The sequence below is a fragment of the Oryctolagus cuniculus genome, chromosome 1 (assembly GCF_964237555.1).
Source record: "Oryctolagus cuniculus chromosome 1, mOryCun1.1, whole genome shotgun sequence".
Lineage (NCBI taxonomy): Eukaryota > Metazoa > Chordata > Mammalia > Lagomorpha > Leporidae > Oryctolagus > Oryctolagus cuniculus.
In genome coordinates this window covers 17,043,587-17,057,185 of record NC_091432.1, presented here as the reverse complement: position 1 = coordinate 17,057,185, position 13,599 = coordinate 17,043,587, and the positions used below count along the sequence as shown (strand labels likewise).

General features: G+C 35.6%; 1 protein-coding gene across 2 annotated transcripts; it reads left to right on the top strand.

Moving 5' to 3' along the window:
- Positions 1–935: 935 nt before the first annotated feature.
- LOC100355840 (olfactory receptor 4C15) lies at positions 936–10,782 on the top strand. Of its 2 annotated transcripts, XM_070062130.1 has the most exons (2): positions 936–1,840; positions 10,681–10,782. In XM_070062130.1, the coding sequence occupies exons 1-2, from the start codon at positions 939–941 to the stop codon at positions 10,721–10,723; spliced, it is 945 nt and encodes a 314-aa protein (XP_069918231.1). In that variant the 5' UTR covers positions 936–938; the 3' UTR covers positions 10,724–10,782. The 2 variants fall into 2 exon arrangements, with proteins under 2 accessions (XP_069918231.1, XP_008270910.2); XM_008272688.4 differs by lacking the exon at positions 10,681–10,782 and having other exon boundaries at positions 936–1,874.
- The last annotated feature ends 2,817 nt before the right edge of the window (positions 10,783–13,599 follow it).

Below are 13,599 nucleotides of genomic sequence, written 5' to 3'. Positions count from 1 at the left end.
TCAAGTTGCTGGTCTCCTACCGCCCTCAGTTGCCGGCATGCGAGAATGAACTAGCAGTTGGGAGTGTGCTCTGTCTCTCTCCACTTCCCAAAATAATTAAATAAATAAATTTATTTAAGACTGCAGAACCGGCATCTGTGGGTTGCTTGAATGTAGTCTCTTTAAGCATTAGTTTCCTGCCAATAAAGTGAGGATAATAAAAGTGAGCACGGTTTCCTAAGCTACCCTGAGGAATTGCTTATCTTGCATTATTGTAAAGTTTTCTTTTACTTTTAAAATGATGAAGTAAAAATGAAAATCTCATTCTTCCTGCATATTTATGTGGGAATTATACAGGTATTTACATTTCTGTAGAGTTTATTCTTATATAAATAGTAAATTAATTCATTTAAATAAATCATTTAGTTTAGACTTCTAAAAATTATTTGAGGAGTAGATATCATTTTCATGTACTTCTTGAACTGCATACTGTTTATTCTTCTGTTTATACATAAGAATGTCTTCTGATCAGGGATGCATCTTAGTCATGCCTGTGCCATTGCATGTCAATGGTAGGCATGATTAGTAAATTAGAGCCTTCTTTTTCTCATAAGTTGCATGTGGCTTCACGGTACTCCTCAAATGTTCATTTCAGGAAGTCACAAGTCAGTGATCAATTATGGCATTTGAAATACGATATATATCTTTTCTCTACCATACATGCCTCTGGCATATTGAAATTCTGGTATTTCAAAGTATTCAATAATTTCTGTTCCTATTCATTCTGTCTCACCTCCAACTACTATCTTCAAAAAATGTAAGTTCATTGCCTCAATGGCAACGGATGCATTACATAAAGGGGTATCAAATTGTTGCTGGCTGCAACCTGCTCTGAAACAAATTTTTCTGTATTACGATTTCAGATTCTACATGAACACTATTGTAGCCCCTTGGAAATCATGCTAAACCAAAGCTTTGTAACTGAGTTTGTCCTCCTGGGGCTTTCACAGAGTCCTAATGTTCAGAAGATTGTGTTTGTTGTATTTTTGCTTGTCTACATTGCAACAGTTGGGGGCAACATGCTAATTGTAGTGACTGTCATCAGCAGCCCTGCACTGCTGGGCTCCCCCATGTACTTCTTCTTGGCTTTCCTGTCTTTTCTGGATGCCTGCTTCTCTTCTGTGATCACCCCAAAGATGGTTGTAGACTCTCTCAATGAGAGAAAAACCATCTCCTTTGAAGGCTGCATGACACAGCTCTTTGCCGAACACTTCCTGGCTGGGGTGGAGGTGATCATCCTCACAGCCATGGCCTATGACCGCTATGTGGCCATTTGTAAGCCCTTGCACTACTCTTCTATCATGAACTGGAGGCTCTGCAGCCTTCTGATGGGAGTAGCCTGGACAGGGGGATTTTTGCATTCCATCATTCAAATCCTTTTCACTTTCCAGCTTCCCTTTTGTGGTCCCAATGTTATCGACCATTTCATGTGTGACTTGTATCCATTACTGAAGCTTGCCTGCACTGATACTCATGTCTTTGGCCTTTTTGTGGTTGCCAACAGTGGATCTATTTGCATTATTATTTTCTCCTTGTTGCTTATGTCCTATGGTGTCATCTTGTTCTCATTGAGAAACCATAGTTCTGAAGGGCGATGGAAAGCTCTGTCTACTTGTGGATCTCATGTCACTGTTGTGGTTTTGTTCTTTGTCCCGTGTATATTTATATATGCAAGACCTCCATCTGCTTTCTCTTTTGACAAAATGGTGGCGATATTTTACACAATCCTGACTCCCTTGATCAATCCTTTGATCTATACTTTCAGGAACAAAGAAGTGAAAAATGCTATGAAGAAACTGTGGAACAAATTGATAGCAGTTTCTGATGAAAACTAAAACATTAACCAAGAAAAATGAAAAAAGTTATATGTAAAGAAATCAAAATTGTCAGATAAAATCTTTACAGGATATCCTGTGCATGGAAAGAAATAATTTAATGGACAAATATTAAACTTGTTACTTTGTAGATGATCTTTTCATTTTCATATTACTCATCAACTCTAAATTGACAACTCAGTATCCTTATATGTATATTAAAGCAATTGAGTGTTTTACTTATTTTTAATTTAACAACCAAAAACAATCATAAAATAGATATTACCCATCAAATGGCTTACCATGCACTCCAGGCTAGAAAAAGCAACAAGTAATCTCAAAGCTTTCAAATCATAAAATTAGTACATTGACCTAATCAATAAAAGAAACACTGGGGCTGAAGAAATGTAGTGGTCAGGGATTCATTTAAGTTCAGAGCTAAGTATGGCTATATCCCATAATTCCACTGTTTAAGGAAGATTTATAACCACCTGGTAGAGAATTTGAGCCACATATTTTTTTGTAGGATTTATTTTCTATTTGAAAGGCATAATTAGAGAGAGGAAGAGATACATATGCATTTACAATCAACTTATTCTTGAGAAAGGAGCTAAAATAAATCACCAGAGCAAGGACAGTATCTTCAAAAAATTGTCTTGGGAAAACTGGATCTCAACATGCAGAAGTAGGAAACTAGACCCCTATCTTACACCTTACACAAAGATCCACTCAAAATGGATCAAAGACCTAAATCTATGACCCAATACTATGAAATTACTAGAGAACATTGGAGAAATTCTGCAAGACATTGGTATTGGCAAAGGCTTTTTAGAAAGTATGCTAGAAGCACAGGCAATCAAAACCAAAATTGACAAGCAGGATTGTATCAGCATGAGCAGCTTCTACACTACAAAAGAAACCCTCAGCAAAGTGAAGAGGCAACTGACAGAATGGGAGAAAATATTTTCAAACTACACAACTGATAAAGGGTACACATCCAAATCTATAAAGAGCTCAAGAAATTCAACAACAACAAAACAAGCAATCCAGGTAAGAAATGGGTAAAAGACTTGAACAGACATTTTTTAAAAGAGGAAATTCAAATGACCAACAGACACTTGAAAAAAAAATGCTCAGGATCACTAGCCACTAGGAAAATGCAAATCAAAACCACAATGAGCTTTCACCCCACTCCAGTTAGAGGGGCCCTCATGCAGAAGTTAACAAGCAACAAATGTTCGCTAGGATGAGAGGAAAAAGGTACCCTAATCTACTGTTGGTGGGAAGGTAAACTGGTGCAGCCATCATCGAAGACAGTATCAAGATATCTTATAAATCTGAATATAGACCTACCATATGATCCAGCCATCCCACTCTTGGGAAGTTACCTGAACCAAAAAAGTCAGCACATGAGAGGGTTATCTAATCCCATGTTCATTGCAGCACAATTCAATCAGTTTTAAAATACTTCATGAAGTTATTTTTTTTTTTTTTTTACTTTCTTGCTTTTGTTCAGTGGTCTTCTTTGATGCTACCATCTGCAAAATTTTTCTGCCAGAAATGAGAAGCTTGTTCACTACCTCAAAGGTATGATGGGAGTTTAGGGATTTAGTTTAGGGATTTTCTGGGAAGTTGATATAGTGACCCATCTGTTGTCTGTTCCTATTTTGCAAGGCAAGAAATCTTATGACAGTAAGGTTAAAGTAACAGAGCTTTAGATTTGTAATTAAGAGATTTGAATTTTAAGCTTTTTTCTATTATTGATTACCCATGTGACCTTAGATGAGTTATTTAACTTCTCCTGCCTCAATTCCTTATGTCTAATGAGAATTAAGAATTAATTAATATTTCTTCTGCACTCTCTGTGAATCAGGAGTTCTTTTATGTTATATGTTTTAGTATTTATAGAAACTTCACAAAGTTTTCATACTACCATTTATTTGATGAGAAATCTGGGGATCAAAAACTGTCAGTGGTACCCCAGAAAACCTTTCAGATTCTGGATTTATTGGTCAGAAAATGTAATACTTAAGAACAAATAATTCAGAAATTAGAGAAACCAGTAGATAAGGGAGATAGGAATAACAAAGAAGCTATAAACATGGGAATGTGTTCTTGGTGAGGAAGGTTGAGAAGGAATGAGAATTTGTTTTGGATAAGGAAAGACATTGTGTATGAAATATTTGAAGTAAAGTAGAATGATTGGATGACACTAGAATGAAAGCAAAAAAGGATAAAAACTGAAGATTTAAGTAAATTTCAGAAGATATGAGCAGATCACAGAAGGTTTGAAAAGGATAAACAAACGTAATCGAGGCACTAGGTATGGATTCTCAATTCCCCAAGTAGAGAACTTGGCTTCTATTGTCTCTCCTGCTGTTAGTGACTCCTCTAATATCTACCTTTCTTGCCCCAAGTCTTTAGTCTTCTGTTTTGAATAAACCAATTCAGTTTATCTCCTCTAGAATACAACAAATCCATTTCCAAATGACAATGCAACAAAGATATCTACTCTTTCAATGTCAAATTTCTCCAGACAACACCACCTGTAGTCTGTTGATAATACAGCAACAGCTGCAGAATGAATCCCATCCAGTACTCCCCTGCCCTCCTGAGGTTCTACCACCTTGGACCCCTGCAGCTAGGATCATGGGGCACCTTGAACCCCTGGTGAACCAATTTTATGTAGGGCCAGCATGATCCCCAAGTCCAGTATGAAATAGTTATGGAAGAAAAGACTTTTACCTGAATGCCAAAAATTTGTAATTATTAATCAATTAGGAGACAGAATGTGGAGAGTTGTCTCAGGGCACTTAGCTTATCCTCCAAGCTAAGGATGCTGCAGGCTTTCCAGCCCTGCCTATAAATGCAGATTACTGGGTTGCAAAAATCTATTGGACCATGGAAAATTCATCCTAACTAAGAAGATACAGTAGTTATAAGTAAGGTTCTCCAGTTGTAGTCTATGTGGAAGTAACAGTCAGGTTCTGGCTGTCCTGGTTCCCCACTGCTCCCTTAAAGCTTGTTCAATAAATGTAACTCTGTTCACTCTAAGAAAGAAAGAAAAAAATTCTTGTAATCCATTTGCAACAAATCAAGCCAGGTATAATTGTGATGTTTTCAGAGACACTTGAACTTGCTAGTTACCACTAGGTCCATCAGCATACATGCAAGGCCTGGCAAAATCTATTCACAGCATCCTCCTTTCTCAATTTCTGTTTCCTATCTTTCTCCTCCTACCCCTACCTGGACCTCTCATTTCATCCTCACTGTAGGTTTGTATTAGGCAATAATATACCTGCAGGTATCCTATGTAATAACATTGCCTCCCAAGTAGGAAAGTAATTCTGTAATGGCATCTATGCCATCTTTAATAACCTGTAACCACATTAAAAGGAAGAATCTGTTTTTTTCTGTGAGTGGAAGAACATATATCTTTAAGGAAGATAAAAAGGCAATATGTAAGACAAGTACTCAACAATTTCTCTCTATTTTCATTTCCCTCTCTTCTCTACATTGATTTAAAAAATAGATGATGTTAACAATGGGTTAAATAATCATTACTAGTTACCTTTTTACAAAAGAGGAGGTTGAAAAGTTAAGAAGCTGAAACAATTATTAGAATTTGTTTGGTTAGTAAGTGGTGGGGTTGACACATGTGCCACACAAGTTTCATGTGCTGAGACTCTGATGGGCTGTAAGGCATTTAGAAAAGACCATTTTAAACAAATCATGTGGAGGAGATATGAGAGATTGCAATCTGCAGTTCAGAGTAAGCTAAGGTTTAACCAATTGGTCCTAATGTTTTCCTTTGCCATTGGACTGTCTGAGCTCAGTAGTTTATTAGACAGAATTTGGGATTGGGTTGCAGTTATTGTTTCCTTGGAGCTTCTGAGGCTGAAAGTCTGTTTCTGCAAACTTTAGTGAGAATCACTATAAATATCCAATGCAATAAAAGGAAAACACTAAACTCATGTCTTTCCAAAAGAGGAGCTGTGTGAAGAAAGTTGGCTTCTGAAACCTTTTTCTCTTGGTCAAAGGAATAATGTCTTCTATAATATTTATGGGCAAATAGGTTCTGGCTTTACTGACTCTGTATGATATATATATTTTCTAGTTGAACAGTCAATAATCTCAAAACATTCTTGAAATTTATGCTCCCAGAAAAGCATGCATATCACCTTGTGAAGCCCTAATTGATAAGTGGTTTTCTTTCCCAATAAAGTTACAAAATGGCTCTTTGTTTCTGTCTTCAATGTGTATAATGAGTTAATTTGTTCTCCTCCAATAAAGAGAATTCTGGTTATAATGTACATTTTCAGAGTTTAGGGGCATAGTTTCTTTCATGCACTTTATAATATATTTAATTTATCATATCAACTATCGTACAATGAGCTATCATTACGTTCTATTAAACATATACACACAGTAATTTAAGCCAAATATTTTAGTTGAATCTTTCAGTTGGTGAATTAGCAAATATTTTATAAAGTGTTGATACTTACAAAAATCAACACTTCATAGTGGATATAATTATGAAAACTACATCTACTAACATAAAATAAAACTGATTTAGGGTCATAATAATCAACCCAGAGATTGAAGATATCCATCGATGTGAGTCCAAGATTACCAGCACATTGAGTAATGAAATTTGATTGCATAGCAGTTACAGTCTTTAGAACAAGGAAAAGGTTTTATTGTTTAGTAGACTAAGCTCTGGCCAATATGCCTAGCTGGCATGCTTCTGTGTTAGAAGACTGTTTCATAGTAGGACTACTTGAGCCTAGAGCCAAGAATGAGCATTAGTCGAATTCTATTTGTGTGAAGCACATTTTCTGTGGTAACTGAAATTACATTAAAGAGATTCATCCATGTAATGAAGGTATTTATCAATGACCAGGACAAGCATTTTGGGGTTCTGGATTTATATATTTCATAGCAGCTCATGAAATATGCATTGTTTTAGGCACTGTTACCAATAAATTTAGACAAAAACAGTCCATGAAGGGGGTTGGACAGTAATGTGCATACCTGAGAGTTGGAAGAAAAAAATTGTTTTTATACATAGCTGAGAAGTGAACCACAAGCTATGGTAGAAAATCTATAGAATGATCCTATGGGAGGCTTTGAGAAAAACACTGTTCATAAAAGTTTGAAAAATTAATTAATGTTCATGTGCTCTCCTGGAAAAGCATCTCAAAGCGCACATTATACAGATGATAGGGTGATCATTTCTTTATGTGTGACATAAAAGATCAGTAAACCACTTACCATGCCAGAGTCTAACTTTGCAATATAAATAGCAGTGAAGATTAGGAATTAACAATAGGAAAATCAGTGGGAATTGAAATGCATTCACAAAGCATATTCTCTTATACTCTTATATTTTTGGAGTCTCTGCTGAACACACATATTTGTAAGCCAGCTTTTTTTTTTTTTTTTTTTTTTTTTTTTTTTTACAGGAAGAGTGGATAGTGAGAGAGAGAGAGAGAAAGGTCTTCCTTTTGCTGTTGGTTCACCCTCCAATGGCTGCCATGGCTGGCGCGCTGCAGCCGGCGCACCACGCTGATCCGAAGGCAGGAGCCAGGTACTTCTCCTGGTCTCCCATGGGGTGCAGGGCCCTTGCACTTGGGCCATCCTCTACTGCCCTCCCGGGCCACAGCAGAGAGCTGGCCTGGAAGAGGGGCAACCGGGACAGAATCCGGCGCCCCAACCGGGACTAGAACCCAGTGTGCCAGTGCCGCTAGGTGGAGGATTAGCCTACTGAGCCGCGGCATTGGCCTGTAAGCCAGCTTTTAAGCTCTCCCATCTCCCAGTTAATTAAGATTAGTTGGGATTCCTCTGAAATGTATCCAGGACACCAATGTTGAGGGAAAGAGTTTCATTATGTATATTACATTAAAATTCCCAAATGTGTGTGATATTAGCATACCCACTGTCAAGAAAAATAGCATGTATGTATATATGTAATATCTACATATGAAATGAATGTGACAAAATGCTAAAATTGTTAAAATCTAAATAAATATTAAAAAATAAAGGGATCAAAGTAAAAGGATCCCAAATGTAAATCAAAGGTTCATATGACTCGAAGCACCATCTCTATTAGGATGACATATTTATATCTTCACCTCAGATGTCTCATGCAAAATGTCAGACTTCTGTATTCAAATATCTGCTTGAAATCTTCCTCTATGCATAGAATTTCTAATAATTTTAAAGAAAAAGTGGTAAATTCCAAGCCTACATTGTTTCCTTTTTCTTTCCTCTCGCTGGAGACGAGGTTTCTGGGAAGCTGCTGTTATCTAATTTTGTCCCCCAGAAAACCCTAAGTTCCAGGGAAATATTTTCCCTGTTATGAAAAGATCTAACATTTCATTCTTTCCAGCCTACAATGGCTTCTGTTTGATATAAATGTCTTCAGATCAGTTTTGATCACAAAACAGGGACAAGTGAAGGGGAAAGGAGGTAGAGACCAATTTCAACAAACTTGCAATTTGCAAAGTTTAAAGTCAGGACAAGGATAGGAAAACTAATCCTGGTGATATTAATGTTGGTTATCCTTCATCTACTGTGAGCTTACCTACCATATTCTCTGAGGGGTGGAAGGAAGGGGTGATATTAGGAATGGAGAAGAGAGAAGCAAAACTCTTTATTGAAATCCTAGGAGAAATTACTCTACCCCTGCCATGATTCTTTGCTCACCATGGCACTATAGGTTTTCCCTAGTTCATTCCCTGGTTCTTCTTCCTTTTCTGGCTTATATATTTTTGCTTTATGAATTTTAATATAGATTTGGAGGGAGATGCTTTTCTTCCCAGGTTCTTCTGTTTAATATTTAATCATAAGCATTAACATGTTAATCATGAGCATGTTCCATAACAAATATAGTTAATAATATGCTACAAAATATTGGTAATTTTAGCATTTTGGTAGCAGCATTACATATGAGGAATTAGTCTAAAGTTGCCTGTAGAGTTTTTATGTATGAGAGTGAAAATTGGAGATATCACACATCTATCAATGGACACATGGTCAAGTAAACACTTTTGATAAAAACCTATACATTATAATATAATTAAGTTGATAATTAAACTATGGGAAGTGTAAGGTGATAATATTTGTTATAGCAACTCTAATAATGTTATTATATGATGATTTCAATCATATAGACCATATGTGCAATGAAAAAGACTTCAAAGACAAAAATCATAAGATTGTTGGAATTATGGAATTTTTTAAAAATAAAAAAAATGGTTTTAGAAAATAGTATCTTGGGAAATTCAGGACATGTGTGTAAATATAGACATATATGTATGATTTTTAAATTTATTTATAAGATTACAAGTATATTAGAAATTTAGTTCCTGGAAGAGAAGTTCAGAATTCTTACAGAATAAGTATAAAAGCAAAGTAAAGAGGGTATAAAGATTTTCCTTAGGAAGATTTATTGAATGATTATATTAGAACAGTGGTTTTCACTTTGGTAAACACAGAGAAAGAAGCACATACTTAAAATATGTGTATATGTGTATGATTTTATACTTGCATATATGTATATTTTTCAATTATTTTGAAGACTCAAAATAAGGTAGTGCAAGCATTTGTATTCTATTTTTCATAACATAAAAGCTAAGTTTGAAAGCAATTGAGTTAAAATCTGCAGTTCTCAATCTAGGTAGAAATGAGAATTTGTGGTAGACAGTTATTTATTTATTTTTTTACTTTCAAATGCAAAAGCTTAGGTCTAATGAATCCAGTGAGTTTCTGAGGCAGTAGATAAATCTTGAAAAGGCTTGCACATCTACAAATTTAAAGATTCATGATATATTCTACTTTACCCTAAAAACAATTGGAGATAATGGGATGTGAAACAGAACCAAGGAATTAAAATGTCAGCCCACTAATATCCTTAACATGTCATTCAGTTTCTTTATTCTGCAGATTCAGCATCCGTCAACTGCTTGTGACTTGCAGCCACTAACAAAGCTCAATAACACACCACAGAATCCACTCTGGGTTGACACAGAGTGCTGGAAAAGCAGAAGGTGACATTTGTGATTCTTGCAACTCTGTCAGGGAATTGTCTCATTGTGGTGACTTCAAACCAGCCAGACTCTTGCCCAGTGACATGTAATTTTCCCTATCCTACCTGCCCTTTGCTGATACTGAATCTCTACAACCACAGCCCACAGATTAATTGTGGATGCCCTTTCTCAGCAGATCATTTCCCACAATGAGTGCATGACCCATGTCTTTGTAGCCTATTTCTTCAGGTGCATGAATGGAGATCTTTGTGCTCATCCTCATAGCCTTTTATCACTGTGTAACCATTTATGTCTTTTGACATAAATCAGCACTGGTAAGATTTGATTTATGTCTTGTCTCTCTCCCTTTCACATAAAATTTAAATAAGTTAATTAAAATGTAGAAAAGAAAAAAAATGTAAGTTAACATTCAAAATATATGTGAATATATTTATATATACATGTATTTGAATATATGAAAGCCATCAAAAAGTTCATTGAAAATTCATACTATGAAATAACCACATGAATTTTGAAAATTGTTGTACCAGAATAGCATCTTTTAATTCCAATTTCCACTAGTTTTTGAAGTGCTGTTATGTGTATATAAGAGTATACTATACAAAAAAAGAGTATGCATACTAAACTGATCCTCTGTAAAAAAAAAAAAAAAAAAAAAGAAAGAAATTATCAATTCCCAACTTGACTCTCACTGGGATTAAACATGACAATAGGTCTGCTCTGATTTCATCATCATTTAAAAAAAAATCATCTATTATTTTTCACTTTATGCTTCTGTGTGGGAGCAAACTGTTGAAATCCATACTTGATGTATACTAAGCTGATCTTCTGTATATTAAGATAATCAAAAATGAATCTTGATGTGAATGGAAGGGGAGAGGGAGTGGGAAAGGGGAGGGTTGTGGATGGGAGGGATGGTATGGGGGGGAAGCCATTGTAATCCATAAGTCGTACTTTGGAAATTTATATGCATTAAATAAAAGTTTAAAAAAAAAAGAGTATACTATATATATATAAGTATATATTTTGTATAAATACTGTAATGACATATGTATATGTTATTCTGATATTATTATATTATGATTGTTTGAAGTTAATAATTATCTTAAGTATTTTTAAGAATTGTGTTTCATTTTAATTATTTAAATATGATTATGACATTTACATAATTAAAACAGTGTAAAATATTAGCTGCACATTACCTACTCTTTTGAGATAACAATACTATACAAATTCAATATATGTATAAATATGTGAAACAATGTGCAGGTACACTACAAAGTTAACTGATTTTATACTGTGGAAATATGAATATTTTCATTATTTTTTATGTTTACTCATTATATTTAAATTTTATTACAGTAATTGTTATAATTATTCTGTTTATTGTATTCACTTCATGTGCCTAATATGTCAATTAAGCTTTATCAGAAGTGTGATGAATAGGAATAAACATAGCATATACAGAGTTTAGTGTTGTCTGTAGTTGCAGGCTGCCACTGTTAGTCTAGGAACACATCCCCTACAAACAGGTGGGGTATTGTAGTGTAGAATTTTTAAGCCAAGAAGTGCTTCATTGGAATGTTTCTCACATGCACATTCATGTGCAGGTGATCATTAGGAAATTATTGTCAATTTGGTTATCATGAAAGAAAGAAACTTGGTAGTGAGTTTTATATAAAAGTAAATGTGTTCAATTAAGTGATTTTTGTGATATTTCTTGCAGGTTTTCTTGTTGTTTTTTACCATCTGATACTTCGTATTTTTCATGTCACTCTTGCATTAACACAAAGAGAACAGATTCTCAGCTACAATTCTAACATAATGGTATCACCTTTCTCCCTCCTATGCCATTTCCCTTTCTCATTTACATGAAAGAAGAACAAAGAAATCACCTTCAGAATTTGATAATTATTAATAGAATTTTTTAAAATTATAGAAGTGAAAATTATTGTTTTTTATTTTATAATATTTTAAACATTTTTCCAAATTCACCTCTAATATATATTATACACATACATAAAGACACACATATATATTATTTTTTCTTAAAATCAAAGATAATAATAGCATAGAGTGAGGGATTGATGACATTGATCACAACATGGATAAAGAAGGGTACATTGTCATTTGCATGGTATGATTCAATAACCTTGGTTGTTGGTGTATTCAAATTTTCTTTCTTTTTTTAATTTTATTTACTTATTTTTTGACAGAGAGAGTGGACAGTGAGAGAGAGAAACAGAGAGAAAGGTCTTCCTTTTGCCGTTGGTTCACCCTCCAATGGCCGCCACAGCTGGCGTGCTGCGGCCAGCGCACCATGCTGATCCGATGGCAGGAGCCAGGTACTTATCCTGGTCTCCCATGGGGTGCAGGGCCCAAGCACTTGGGCCATCCTCTACTGCACTCCTGGGCCACAGCAGAGAGCTGGCCTGGAAGAGGGGCAACCAGGACAGAATCCGGCGCCCAGACCAGGACTAGAACCCGGTGTGCCAGCGCCGCAAGGCGGAGGATTAGCCTAGTGAGCCGCGGTGCCAGCCAAATTTTCTTTCTTTGTGCCTCTATTTTGGAAAAATATATGTGTGCAGAAATCTCTCCATTTCTTCTAGATTATCCAAATTCTTATCATATAGCCATTTTTAATAATTAATAATCATTCTTTATATTTCTGTGTTATCAATAGGACCCGCAGAGACCAGTCTGTCACGCTAGACTGCAGGAATGTATCTAGGGCCTCTGGAAAGAAGATAGGCAAGAACTTCTTGCAAGCTGGTTCTCTCTCAAGATGGCATCTCCCCACCACAATCCATGCTCTGTGGAGTGGAGGAGGGAACCACACAGGATCTCTCTCTGAAGTCCAGGATTGCAGAGTACTTAAGAGAGCACTACTTACCCCACCTCTGCTCTGTGGCAGAAAGATTCGTCTCTGGGCAGGATCAGTAGGTGAGAGATGGGCTCGCTTACCATGCTCCTGTTCCCTGCTGCCTCTGATGCTCTTCCTCAGGCACTGACAGGTAAAAGTAGCTCCTTTGGACTGTCTCAGTGCAGGAGGGAAACACTGGACTTCTCTATTTGCCCATCTTCTAATTGCTAATAGAATTAATTGTATTAGTACACTGAATTCATACATACATATCTATTACTCTTAAAGTATACTGATAATTCACTCAATAACTATTTGCAATATCTGTAAGCAATATTTATTCTCTGGATAAATTGCTCTGAGTTACAAACTTGAGTTTATACTTGAATTCTAATGAGTCAGGTCGTTATTTTACTTGATTTACATTTGTACCATTTTCAGCAAAGTTTTGGAAATAGAAATCTACTTTTGAGAAATGAAAACTAATAAATACGTATAGCTTTCCAGAAAGTGCTCAAAGGCAGCAATAAATGGACAGAGAACATACATGGAAATAGGTACAAGGGAATTCTCTGCTGCCTTTTAAGTTTCTGCAATCTTATCTTTCTCCCTCTCTCTTATGCCCCCTCATTCATTCTCTCTCTCTCTCTCTCTCCCCTCTTGAATATGTATCTCTGTTTCCTATTCTCTTTCTATTTCTAATTTTCTGTCTTTTTGTTCCTAGGCTCCAATGTCCTTTCTTTTTTGCTTTCCCATCTATTGGCCTCTAATCTCTAAAGAAGGAAAAAAAAAAACAAACCTTACTTTCCTTAAAATTTATAATATTTATTCA

Bases quoted from the DNA above. Each gene is read 5' to 3' on its own strand.
- LOC100355840 (XM_070062130.1), top strand. From the start codon at position 939: ATGCTAAACCAAAGCTTTGTAACTGAGTTTGTCCTCCTGGGGCTTTCA. The intron at 1,841-10,680 runs GAACAAATTGAT...CTTTATGCTTCT, and splicing joins AATGCTATGAAGAAACTGTG to GTGTGGGAGCAAACTGTTGA.